Here is a 13,710-nt window from a genome sequence, read left to right as displayed (position 1 = left end):
AGCTATTCAATGCTAGCAGTTAAAAAAGCCTCACAGAAAACACCATGAGGCACATGGGTCACAGTGAGGAAGGGGAATCAGGTCAAACTGCTTCTCTGCCACACTTCCAACACTGGCAAGAAGTGGCACTAGTTTTGCCTAATTCCCAATCCTCACTGCAGCCTTCACTCCACCCAAAGACACGAAGCATTTTGTGCATAATGCCCAACACTGACTTTCGGTAGGTCTTAGGATGCTGCAGGGACAGGGGGAAGTCAGGGAATGCTATGAATTCCTAGGATCCAACTCTTTGAATGTCTTCTAAGCCCATTTGTTATACTGTGAATTTGGTTCTCTAGTTTACTTTATTTCATGTGTAAGGAATCCCTCTTAGGCCATGTTACTTGATGAAACACTCTTTCTGACTAATACTCATGTCAGCCACTTAGGACTCAATATCCTGGACTCTATTGCAACAAACTACACTTCTGGAATTTGTTCTGAACACACAGTGTATTTTTCTATCCACAGATACCTACTCCAGCCTTCACCAGAGCAAATAAAACTATACATTGGCAGTAACATTCTGTGGCTGAGGAAGAAAGATCACTAGCAAGTTCTACTGACTCCCAACATTCAACCAAAATAAAAGTTTAGAAGTACACTCAATGAACAGTATGTGAAATCACATATGCAGATTATTTACAGTGGTCACTAATCGAGTAATTTACACAGCCTGAGTAGATTGGCAATGAAATCCTATTATCTAATGATGGCAGCAAGATTAAAGTAGGATTGCTACTAAATCCTTAAACTGGAACAGCAATTACAACGATGTAACCTTCAGCACAAATGCTCCGCCATAACTATTATGACACCATAACACTACAAATTGAAGGTGAGGATGCAATGGGAAGGACTGAAGGAGTGATTGACTTAGTTCCAATCTTATCCTCTAACAGGTGCTGGCCCTGCCTGCTTCATCAGTGCTAGCTATACCTATAAAATAAGTGGTGCAAGTGAAACCCGTCAGACAATATAGATGATAGACCCTACCCAGACCCCAATGATGCCTAAGATACCAAACAGCCAGTAATAGGACAATGCAAGGAGAACATGACTCTCAGCAAGGGTGCACAGGCCACAAATCACAAGGAATGACACAAGGCAGCACACGTAGGTCCAGAAGCATTCAAAAATATAAATGGGAACCTTGATAAAAGGGCACTCCACACAAAACAACCAGCCATGACTACCAACTAAAGGCTAATGAATCAAACCTTTTACTCTCAGATTCCTTGTAGTTAGTCAGAATGCAAAGTTCTTGCCTAAAAACTCTCCTTTATGCAGCAGGTAGTGGCACTGCCTCCCACAAAGAGGACATAGGTGAGCAATATACCATTAAAAAAACCTCTCACCTGATACAAGGAAAAGCAGTAGTGAGCAGTTATTTTTACTGAATGAACACCAATTACTCCACTTATTAATATTATTCACCAAATACCTCTGGTTCAGTTTTGCTTGCAGGATCAGTTCAGAACATATGGACCAGAACAAACAGCAACTCCCTTCACTGAATGAGTACTGTCTTAGTGACATCAGCACCTCCTCCAGAAGGCAAATCTTCATATGGATCCTAGAGACCCACCAGGTAAACAGATTCAATGGAATAAAAGGGGACTTTGACTGGGACATGCAGAATAGAAATGACTTTTCCCTTCCCAGAACTTCTTTAAAAAACAAAATCCATGAGGAGGAAGGAAAAGTAACAACCCAGCACACAGCTGAACTGACTGGGAAAACTGCTTTTGTTATTACTCTGACACAAGCCATGCAGAGGCCAAAGGCTGGCAAGTACATTTCTGAGTATTGTGGTGGAGGTAATGAAGAGAGCCAGGCCAAAAGATTCTGGGACATGAGTAAGACCATTAGTTGAGAAAGGTCATGTGTCCTTAGTGCCAGACTGATTGGCTATAGAACTAACCTTCTATAGATACTTGGAATCTAGTCTCAGTACTTCTCACTTTTCTAAAAATGTGTTGCCAACAGAACCACCAAAAAGTACCCTGCCTTTCAGGGTCTCATCAACTCCTACTTGGAATAGGAAACAAATACATATCTCCCTGTTCTGTGCTACATCCAAAGGAACTGCCAGATCATAGTTTTTCTACTGTGATCTACTATAGTACTTTCTGTTCTTGCTTGCCATGTACTCTTCCATTCATTCCCCTTGTAAAATGATATTGTCATCACAATCACCAATACCCACTTACTTTATACAGAAACATTGGTTCTGTAGCAAGACTCAGGCCCTTCCTTTCTATATACAAGCCTCCTACGTCAAAGCTATGGAAGCTTATGTTAGGGGAAGTCCATAGCATATGTGGACGTGAAAAAAACCCTGTGACAATATTTTGATGTTCCAGAAAGTTATCACATGTTTATTGGTGTCTTTCATGAGGCACTGCTAATTCTCAGCTAACGATTAATCTGCCAATTATGTTTAATTTACTCCATCCAGTTTAAACTTTCCTTCATTTTCAGTCATTCAGATTTATCCTTATTCAATTGCAAATGCTTACAGTGATATCTTTGCTTGTTTATTTGCAGATCTAAGTAAAACTATGCCTGTTTAAACAGAAAGTTACAACAGGACTCAAACATATACCAGTATTTTCTCCAACCTTATTTTCACTTCTTCTTTCCAACCCTATTTGACTATAATTATGCTGGCACTTTAGAAAGATGAAAATTTTGGATGCCATATTTGAGTACCCTTTCTTGCCAACAATTGACATTCTTGCAAGATGAATCACATGCCCTAGTGCCAACAGTTAAAACATGGGAAGACTTGAAAAGTACCCTGCTGTTCCAGGAAGCTACTGTCAGTTCTAGAGCTATGTCCCTGTCCATTTAAGTAAAACATCCTTAAAGGCTTTGCAGCGCTCATTTAATTGAGGCTGCATCAAAAATATTTGCGGCACACAAGAACTGAAATATTTATCACCTTTTTAAAATAACAGGAATGCTTGCAAAGGTTCACAATGCAGCATTAAACTAGCAGGGATTGAAACAAGATCAACTTTACTGATTTTTATCACAGAAAGCTAGAAATGAAAAACAAGAATTTCTTGTTGTTTTTTAAGTGTGAGAATTCTGAAGTTATGAAGAGGTGACCCATAACTCAACGAGATAATGGATATGGACAAATCTTTAGCAGGAACATTCCAAACTTTATGTAACAACTGAAAACTGAGTCTCCGATTCAAGCAGGGCTGTCACCTTATTTGCTACTGATGGCTAAATTTACAACCTGTTTAAGCTAAAAGCATGATATAAAGAGCAGGTGAAGCAACTTCAGTTAGGGGGACTCTGGGTTCAAATGCCTTAACTATACACCTTCCAAGTAAAGCCTGTCTGCCTCAGCATGTGCAACACAGCCCCAAACTACACGATTCAGGCCTGTTCTAAAAACTATAGGGATAAAAAGCCAGAACAGCTAGACTACAATCATTTAGCAATCAATAATTTAATCTTATGCTATCCAATGATCAAACACACTTTGATTTCCTTAATAATAGATTTCCAATACTCAACCCAGATGACTTTCTACAGTCATCAGCAGACAATTCCCAATTTAGAGACTGGGAATATGAATTTGACACCTTGATGGATAGATCACTAATTTTGAAATCTACAACTGCTCCATGGTTTAAATTACTAAAAAATGATAATCTCAGAGCTTCCCACTTAGTCAATATTTCAAATCAAAATCTTAGAGAACTTTGCTTCTTTACACTTTACACCAATGGCTGTACTGGCCAGACACTATTGTCAAACGCCAAAGGACTGACGCTTTTGTATCTTTAGATCTCAACACTGGAGGACTTACTCCATTATATATTTGATTGACTATTGTATGTGGAATCCAGGACTGAATTTCTTGCTGAGGGTTTCTGGTTTAAATAACCACTCCAATGCTGAGAACCCAATATTTTTGTTATCAGATTCTGATGAGTACACTTTTCATAGAATGCCTCTGTATGCTCCGGCAGCAAAGGAAATTAGGTCCAATGTTGCTAAGAGAGCAGTTTTTAGAGTGATACTATTGATCAATATGTTTTATTGGCATATTGTTGTATATTTTACCTAATTTTAACCAGTATTATATATTTTAATGTATTAAGTATAATCATAATAAATTGAGATAACTGTTGATGTGTTTGTAATGGCCTACTATGGCTACATACAAATAAATTCATTCACAATATTAGGATAATGCCTGCCTTTCAGCGTCCTTGTAACAATTGATAAGAATTGGTATGTCCAATGCCCTAAATAACTTAAGATGCTTTACAACTGCAAGTATATTTTCAGTCAGTTCAGTTCCATCAACTTTAATAGAACTAAATTAGCTATAAGTGACATGTTTTTCTTAATAATAATCAGACTGGAGAATCAACCCACCAGTTCATTTTCAAGACACTGATGATAATCTGATGGCATGAAAGAAAACAGCCACTATAATTTTAGCATTACAAGTGCTAGAAAAGATTCATCAGTATGCCACAAAAACGTGTGTCATCTTAAGCAAACCCATTGAAGTCAATGGATTCAAAGCCTGTACCTCTTCTTAGGGTGATCTGTACCTCTTCTTCGTATCAGCCAATGAACTAACCTGCACCCTAATTTGCCCTCCCTCTCAGTATGCCCAGTAAATAATATATCCATTATAGTACCCTGGACTTCTTAACAATATGGATCATAATTTTGTCAATCTTTTGGATGATGGAATGGTATTATTTATGTCTTACAAAAGGTGTAAGACAATAACACAGTGACATAACCAAACTTTAAACTATTGCTTGTTTTGATGTATATCCCCTAAAACTGACAAAGCAACAACTCCTTATGTATCCTTACAATAGCTTAGTAATTTTATTTATATCCTGAAAGCTAGAAGTCAACAGAGAAAGTTACTTTTTATTATGCATGTGCTTATATTCAGCACAAGATAGGACAACTTCACACATCTTACCAGACAGAAAAAGAGAACAAATTTCTGGTTTTGTCCTACTTTTTGAGGGCAAACAAACCAACCAGCAGGGGAGGTGAGTCTAGAATTTTGCTCCACACGCCAGAAGACTGGCTATATTTGACTCTGCCTCCTGAAGACACCCCAGCGATGAGGTCAGCAGGCTTTGCCTCGCACCCTGATACACCCGGCCTCAAAGTCCGCCTCTGCCCTAAGACACAAAAAGCTGAGGAAAAGCAAATCTGCAGGGATAAAGAAGGAGGCACTAACAGACATGTATCCCACAACTGGCAAATGCCCTCATTCAACGGAAGGCACACGCTGTGAGACAGACACGTGCAACCGCCAGATACCAGAGTCCATTTCAGGCGACCCGGGATGTTTCTGCAAAGCAAACAACTCGCGTTCATTCCCAATCTACAGAAGAGAAAAACAAAGTCAGAAGGCAGCCGCCTGCCCGAGGGCGTCTGGGAGGGCGGCGGTGGCGGCGGCGCCGGGTCTCCCCGCGTGGCAACTGAGCCGCAACCCCCCGCTCCAAGCCACACTCCTTGGACCAAGGCTGGGTATGGCCCGGGGAGAGCCGCAAGGGGACCCGCACACAGCCCTTCCCACTGCCTTTCGCGGAGGTGCCGCGGAGGTACCCTCTGCAGGGCACTATGCGCTCCTCTATGGGGACAATGAGGAGGGTCAGGTCACGGGCCCCCCCGCCGCAGCGCAGACCCCCCCCCCCGCCTCCCCGTCCCCTCCGCTCTGCAGCCACTCACAGGTCACGATGGGCTTGTTCTCCATGGTGTAAACGACCGGCGGCGCCTCCTCTCTTTCCGACCCCACCACTTCTTCAGTGGCCGCCGCTAGGGCGGGTTCCATGGGCGGGCAGGGCACTCAGCCCCGGCTCCTTGGGCTCCCCTTCCTGCTGCGCGCCATGGACTTGCCCACACCGCACCACACCTCTCCCCCCCCCCCGCTTCTCACACGAAATGGGAAAGCCTTGCGTTTCCCCACCCCTCTCCCAAACCCCAACTGTCCCCTCACGCGCTACCCCTACGGATGGAAAAGAGTCCCTTGCTCATTCGCTTCCTGTATCACTAGACTAGCATTACCGCTTCCGGCAAATGAAGACGCGACAGTTAAAGGGGAGGGTGGCGCCACGGCTCGTGGCCTCCGATTTAAAGAACTCCTTAAAGGGGAGTACGGCCAGTGGAAACAACAGGCGAGTGCAGAGGAAGAATAGGTGGGAAGCTATCAGAAAAACGCTGTCAAAGGTTATCTCCCATCAGGAAACTGGGGGATCGTTCACTGATCAAGACCAGTCATCTTCTTTCTTCCTCTAGCAGTTATTTTTAACACATTTCACCTATCTCAACTAAAGCAGCACATGCAACCTTATGGAAGTATTTGTATAAGTTTTGCACTATATCTTGCTGTTTTACAACACAGAAATTACATTATGTTCCATAAATACAACATTATTAATTTAAAAGGATTATTATCCGGGATATATGTATTTATTATTTCTGTAAAAAATAAAAAGAGTCTTTTGACGATTCATGGAACCAACTTTGGTGGGTGTATAGTGAAGCTAACCTTGTCCCATACTGTACAAACACTCCTGCTAGTCCATCAGATCACACTTGCTTTGGACTTAATGTCTGGTTTCATTGCTCTTGGAAAAAAGTTATTTTATTAATCCTTGAGGATTTTCATTGAGCACCCTCTTGCATTTTATTCATACTTTGAAGTATTTCTTTGCAATTTCATGATCACTGATGGAAAAAAACTGGATAGTCATCACTTTTTGTTTAATTACAAGGAAGATTTAATTTCTGGAGCATATATAATAAAGGAGTTTCTAAACATAAGCTAAATAAATAGATATCGGGGTAATGGTTGACTGAAGCCCCTAGGCAGTAGGATTTGTTTCATATTGATTGTGTGTGTAGTTTTTTCTCCCAGAATTCATAGCTGGTTAGCAGCAAAATTTTGTGGCCTATTGTGCATATCGAAAAGTAGGATTAGAGGCATCCATGAGACTGTATTTGGCAGATTTCCTATAGTGACCGAGTCAATTTTTAAGTGGATGTTTGTGTGATAAAGCTGTCTGGTGGTGTGGGGGAGGATGAAATGACTTCCACAGACAAAATGGTCCCAGTGTGGGAGGGACAAGGAAAGAGCCAGACTTTCTTATCTACACACCATGCACCCCAGCTTTGCTCTGATCTTTCCAAAAACATCATACTAAAGTCAGTTTTGGAAAGATGGCAACAAAGCTAGGAAAGCCAAGGTAGCCAAACACTACACAACGATAGCGAAAAGGTAGCCAAACACCTCACACCTCTCAGGGGGGACCCAAGCCAAACTAAACACCTGGCTTGGAGGTAACCTGAGTAGTTGCAGTGTTTGTACTAGAGAACAGGTGCCTTTGGAAGATCATTTAGATTCGAGTTCAGCAGCACCTTAGAAAACCACATGTGAGTAAGATGAGGGCGAAGAAGGGGACTGAGATGGGCAAGATGAGGGACAGCAGCACTAAGCAAAATCCTGTCTATGTCAACAAGACCAAGGGTCCTTGCATCTCCATAATATAAACAATCAGTCAGAAATATATGAGACACAAACCAAAATGGTTCAGTAGAACCCATAATAATCAAATTACAGATACTTTTACAGCGTGCAGTTGTTTACAAAGTATTGAATAACTGAAAGAGACTATTAATTAGATTAATTTTACTTATAATTGGTAGGGAGGAAACTAGGTTGCTAAATCCCTGCTGGCAGTGGGATATCTCCCACTTTGGTGCCCCGCCCCATTTGGTACCATTGAGCCAGCCAGAAGGGGGACTCACCAGCCATATACTTAGGCCAAGGCCTCCGGTGCCAGAACATGGGTGACATCATTTCCGGCATGCACCAGAAGTTACATCATCACATCACTGATGACCATGAGGATGCTGTGGTATTTGGGCAAAACCCTATGGTAAAAATGGCTTCTATCATAGAGTTTTGCCCAAATAGTAAACTGTTCCCACATTTGTTGGTGTTGTGATAACATCACTTCCCGTACATGCCTGAAATGACATCACCACATTCTTTTTTTTATTTAAAATTTTATTGCAATTAAAAATACAAATATTTACAAGTTCCTTACAGTAATATAGTGCATGCACTTTAATCAAAATAAGTAAATGAAAACAGTAGTATCCACATCATAAGGTATCTAATATACCTTTCGTATTATCCTTAAAAAAGAAAAAATAACTACATCATCAAAACATAATAGCATAAATTAAACCACAAACAATATAAGTTCAGGGTGAGGTACACCCCCCGCCCTCTGTTAATTTTAAAGTCTTAACTTCAATTAGTACTTCTACCCTGGTAGTCAACTACCACATTCTGACGCCAAAGGCCTCAACCAAAGCTTACTGCTGGTGAGTTTTGCAACCCACCTTTCCCCAGTTGACTGGTTTTTGTTGAGTGTATATAAACTAAAAACAAGCTTTTTGAGTTTAAGCATTCTATTGCATTTTCTTAGTGGTGTTGCATTCACATTTTAAAATGAACCTCAGGAAATATGGTTCTCTGATTTGTTGAAGGCTTTCACGGCTGGAATCAACTAGCTGTTGTGGATTTTCTAGAGTGTGTGGCCATGGTCTGGTAGTTTTAGCTCATAACATTTTGCCCGCATCTGCATGAAAGAACATGAAAGGCACTGCTGACTAATCCTACTTGAGAAACCAGCAGTAGCTGAAAATGCTCTAAACCAAATTGGACATAGGATCGTATCTGAAGACACAGAAACTCTTGATAAGAGTCAGAAACTCTTTTTTGTATAAAGTATCTTTATTGATTAAAACAAAAAAGACAATGTTTAAACAACCACATAGGTAACATCATTTCTATATCGCGCCATATGAAATTTAAGAGTTAAAATGTTAGAAAAAGAATTCAGGAGGTTAAAGAGGATAAAGATCTAGAAATTACAGTATTTAAGACAGCAAACAATTATTTCGTTATTCAACTTGTCATCATCATCCGTCTGAATTTGATTATTTGTTTGTTTGTTTGTATTAGCCTTAAAAAACAAAAGAAAGGAAAGAGAGAAGGAAAGAAAGGGTGGACTTCTCCTTCAGTCTCAATTAGCTATCCTAGTTCTATACAGCGATATCTCTAGCTGTTTCTTAGGATTTCATATCCTCCAGTTTATATTTTGGTTCCCATGCAATAGATATATAATTAATACATCTCCTATTTTTAACTAGTAGTGCAAATTGTTCTAGATCTCCCCTTATTATTTGTTAATTAATACTAGACTTATCCTTATAAGTATTCCTTGTTTAATACTTAATACGATATATTCTCGATAATTAAGTATTTTAGGGGGAAAACAATAACAAAACCAAATAATCAAAACTAAATCTTAATCCATATTAACTCTATATACATAATGAATCGTTCAATAATCAATTGGTAAGAAGTTCGCTTCGGCTTCTTTTTCTTGATAGTTAATCCAAAGCCTCCAGTTTTCCACATATCTTTCTGCAGGTAATAGTTCAATTTGGTGAAACCTTTTGTCCAATATGAACATTTGCTGGACCTTGTTCTTCCATTCTTCTTTTTCCGGAATAAGTTCCATTTTCCATTGTTTTGCCAAGACTAAGCGGGCTGCTATAATCAAATGAGACAGTAAATATAGCTGATTTTTCAAAAAGATTTCATCCGCCATACTTGGGCTCAGGAGGTAGGTTAATGGATTTTTTCTAAACCGTTTCTCAATAATTTTTTCTATTTCTAAATGTATTAACAGCCAATAATTTTGTATTTTAGGACATGACCACCATAGATGGCATGTCTCACTCAAGCATTTCCAGCACATTGGTGAGTATGCCAATTTTAGATAATGTAATAGGGTTGTTAGCTCGCAGAATAATTCTCAAAACGTGTCTTGGTGGACTGCCAGTGTGCTTATAAATGTTAATCCAATATTTCTGCCACTGGTCTAAGCATTGGTTTGTTTATGTTTTCTGCCCATTTAATCATGTTGGGTTTAATGACTTCCCTTTCCGTTTTTTGTTGGAGAAGGTGTTGATAGATTTTACTAATCATTTTAGTGTCATCTCCTATTAAAATTTTATCTAGCTCTGTATGATTTGGGTTAATACCCCAATTTTTTGTATCGTAATCCCAACAGTTTTGTAATTGTAAATATGTGAACCATTGGCAGGGTTGTCCAACTATCTGGACCAGGTTCCTTGGTTTAATTATCAGGTTGTTCTGGTTCCTATAAGTTATGTCTTGGTATGTCAACCAGTCTTTATCATTATTTTTATCTCGGATCCTTAAACCTTCCATACGTGATAGCCAACTTGGTATTTTAGTGTAAAAAATATTTTTGTATTTTTGCCAGATCTTAAGTAAGGCGTTTTTCACTATATGTTCTTTAAAGATTCTGTCTCCCGCTTTATTCTCTTTGTGTAGTGGCCATAGGTAATGGTGCCATCCTTTTTGGTTGTTAAAGCTTTCTATATTCAGCAAGTCGTAATCTTTTAAATTTATCCAACTCTTGACCCATTTTAGGGCCGCAGCGTCATGGTATAAAGCTAAGTCAGGTAGGCCATAACCTCCTCTATATTTGTGATCTATTAAATATTTAAATTTGACTCTGGGTTTTTTCCCCCCCCATAAAAATTTGCTAATGTCTGATTCCCATGTTTTGAAAAGTTTCATGTTTGTAATTAAAGGTAGATTCTGAAATAAATACATCATTCTTGGTAGGACCGACATCTTAATGATTGATATTTTCCCATATAGGGAGATGTTCATTTTCCCCCAGTTGTTTAATTTTCCCTTTATTTCTTGCCAGGTTGTGTTATAATTGTTCGTAATTAAATTTTTATTATTATTTTCAATTATTATTCCTAAGTATTTTAATTTTTTTGCTATAGTAAAATTTGTTAATTTTCCCAATTCTTGTTTCTCCCTTTCATTTAAATTATTTGTTAGGATTTTTGTCTTTGAGTTATTTATTTTAAGACCTGCTACTCTTCCGTAATCTGTAATCACGTCTATTAAATGAGTAATTTTGTGTAGTGGATCTTCAACAAAGCAAGCTAAATCGCTCAAGCGTAAGCTTCTAATTATATACTGTCTTCCTTTGTATTTAATTCCTTTCTATCCTTTGTCATTGGTGATCGCCTTCAGTAGGGGTTCTAAAGAAATAATAAATAATAAGGGGATAAGGGACATCCTTGTCTCGTTCCTCTCTTCAATCATAAATTTATCTGATAATTCATTATTTATTTTTAATTGGGCCGATTGTGAGGAATATATATTTGTTACTCCCTTAAGATAGTTTCCTGTTATCCCTGAGTGTTTTAACGATGTTAAGAGGAAGCCCCAGTCTACTCTATCAAAGGCCTTTTCAGCGTCTAAACATATTATAGCTGATGGAGGGTGCGGTATTAAATTTAGCATTTCTATGATATTTATTACCGTTCTGACGTTCCTGGCTGTTGTTCTTCCTGGTAAGAAGCCTGTTTGGTCTTCTGTGATGTAATTATTTAGTATGTGTTTTAGTCTGTTTGCCAGAATTGAGGTGTATATTTTATAATCAATATTTAATAAAGAAATCGGTCGGAAGTCTTTAGCTTCCGGTATTCCTGTTGTCGGTTTAGGTATCAAGGAGATCACTGCTTGCTTCCAGGAATCAGGGATTGTTTTTCCTTCAAAAACTTCATTTAGTAATTGTGTTAATGGGTCTATCAATTCATCTACATAGTTTTTATAATACAGAGCAGTGATCCCGTCTGGGCCTGGGGTTTTGTTTTTCAGTTGTTTTATTATTTTCCTAATTTCATCTTGGGATATATCCCTGTTTAGTGTGTTTCGGTCTTCCTGGGAGATTTCAAATGGTGGATGATTCGATAAGTAATTTTTTATTTCTTCTTGATCAATATTTTCTTTTTTATACAATTGGGTGTAGTAATTCCTAATTATTTCTTTGATTTTATCTGACTCTGTTATTGCCTGCGAGTGGTTGGAAATCTGTGAAATTATGTTTCTTTCTTGCCTTTTTTTGAGTTTCATCGCCAACCATCTTCCAGGCTTATTCCCTTGGGAATAATATTTTTGTCTCATGTATATTTCTGCTTTCGTAATTTCATCTGTGATTAATAAATTTAGTTGGTCTTTACATAGTCTAATTTTTCTCTGTATTTTTTTGTTGTCTCCCCTTTTTTCTAATTCCTTTTCAAGATTATATAATTCTCTTTCCAGGGTTTTCTTTTTCTCACCCTTTTGTTTTTTCAAATTAATCTCTTCACTTAGTAAACACCCCCTTATCACTGCCTTGTGGGCATCCCATATCATTCCGTTATTACTAATTGAGTGTGCATTGATTTCCCAAAACTGTGTCAGGTCTTTCTTTATCTTGTCTTTACATTTGTTATTTCTGAGCACCCAGTCTTTGATGTTCCAATTTATTTTTCTCTTGTATTGTCCGATCTCCCAGGTAATCGGGCTATGATCCGATAGGATTCTATTTTGTATTATTATCTTTTTTGTTAGGGAGCTCAAAGATCTGGGTGCCCATATCATGTCTATCCTAGAGTGGGTGCCATGCCTACCTGAAAAGAAAGTATACTCTAATGACGTACCCGCTTTTTCCCTCCACACATCAATCAACTCCAAGTTCTTAATTATTTTAAAGAAAGCTTTAGGCAATTTGTTGTCTCCAGCCAGTTTGTGTTTCTTACATTTACCTTTTGTTGATTTCTTATCCTTGTCAGGATCTACTATCCCATTCATGTCCCCAAGTACTATCCATTTTTGTGGATGTAGTTGGATTAGTTGGTTGTACAATTTGGTATAAAATTGGGCTTTATTATTGTTTGGGGCGTAAATCGCCACTATCATTATTTTTTCATTGTTCCAAGTTATCTCATTAATTAGACATCTGGCTTCAATATCTGAATATATTTCTTTCGGTTTTAGTGTTTCTCTAATATACAGCGCTAACCCTCTCTTTTTTTTTTTGGGTAGACATGAATGGGAGAGTGATCCCAACTTTCGATTTTGTAAGTATTTTACATTTTCTTTGTTGATGTGTGTCTCCTGTAAACAAATAATATCAAATCTATCTTTGCAAAGCTGGCTGAAGACCTTTTTTCTCTTAATAGGATTGTTTAAACCATTTACGTTCCAGCTGATGATTTTACAGTTTGCCATTATGTGGCAGTCTTACCCCCTGGTTGTCTGCGGATCTCAGGTTTTTCGTATTCCTAGTCATGAAGTCCTGTGCTTTCATCACTGAATTGATGTTAAAATATTTGGAGTCCAGTTGGAATGAGAGGCCTTCTGGTGTATTCCACCTAAATCTAATATTGTTTAGACGTAGGGTATCAGCCAGTTCTTTGTAGTCTTTTCTCTTCTTCCTGATTATTGTGGGAATTTCTTTGAGAATAATCAGGTTTGTGCCTTCTAGTTGGAGTCTGGATGCGGCGTGGTACCTCAAGATCTCGTCCCTAAGACTTTTCCGAACACAATTTATAATTATGTCTCTCGGTAATTTTCTGTCTCGCGCGATCTTTGAGTTGACACGATACAGTCTGTCTATTTCTTTGACTGCGTCATCCTCTCCAAGATTCCATACTTCCTGTAGTAAGAGTTATGTCAGACTCCACAGGGGAGCCGTTGAAATC

The 13,710-nt window shown here is 38.7% G+C and overlaps 1 protein-coding gene across 2 annotated transcripts in view; it reads right to left on the bottom strand.

Annotated features, from left to right (window-relative positions):
- The window catches only part of TRAPPC10 (trafficking protein particle complex subunit 10), a 58,613-nt gene extending 52,626 nt beyond the window's left edge, over positions 1–5,987 (bottom strand). The window contains exon 1 of one of the 2 annotated variants that reach the window (XM_048493331.1): positions 5,779–5,987. In XM_048493331.1, coding sequence (XP_048349288.1) covers positions 5,779–5,881 — 103 coding nt within the window. In that variant the 5' untranslated portion in view covers positions 5,882–5,987. The remainder of the gene's footprint in view (positions 1–5,778) is intronic. The other variant, XM_048493330.1, reaches the window with a different exon arrangement.
- Between the last annotated feature and the right edge of the window lie 7,723 nt (positions 5,988–13,710).

This window comes from Sphaerodactylus townsendi, linkage group LG04, assembly GCF_021028975.2.
Source record: "Sphaerodactylus townsendi isolate TG3544 linkage group LG04, MPM_Stown_v2.3, whole genome shotgun sequence".
In the NCBI taxonomy this organism is placed as follows: Eukaryota; Metazoa; Chordata; class Lepidosauria; order Squamata; family Sphaerodactylidae; genus Sphaerodactylus; species Sphaerodactylus townsendi.
Note: the sequence above shows the minus strand (reverse complement) of the source record. Positions and strands in the feature narration are given on the sequence as shown.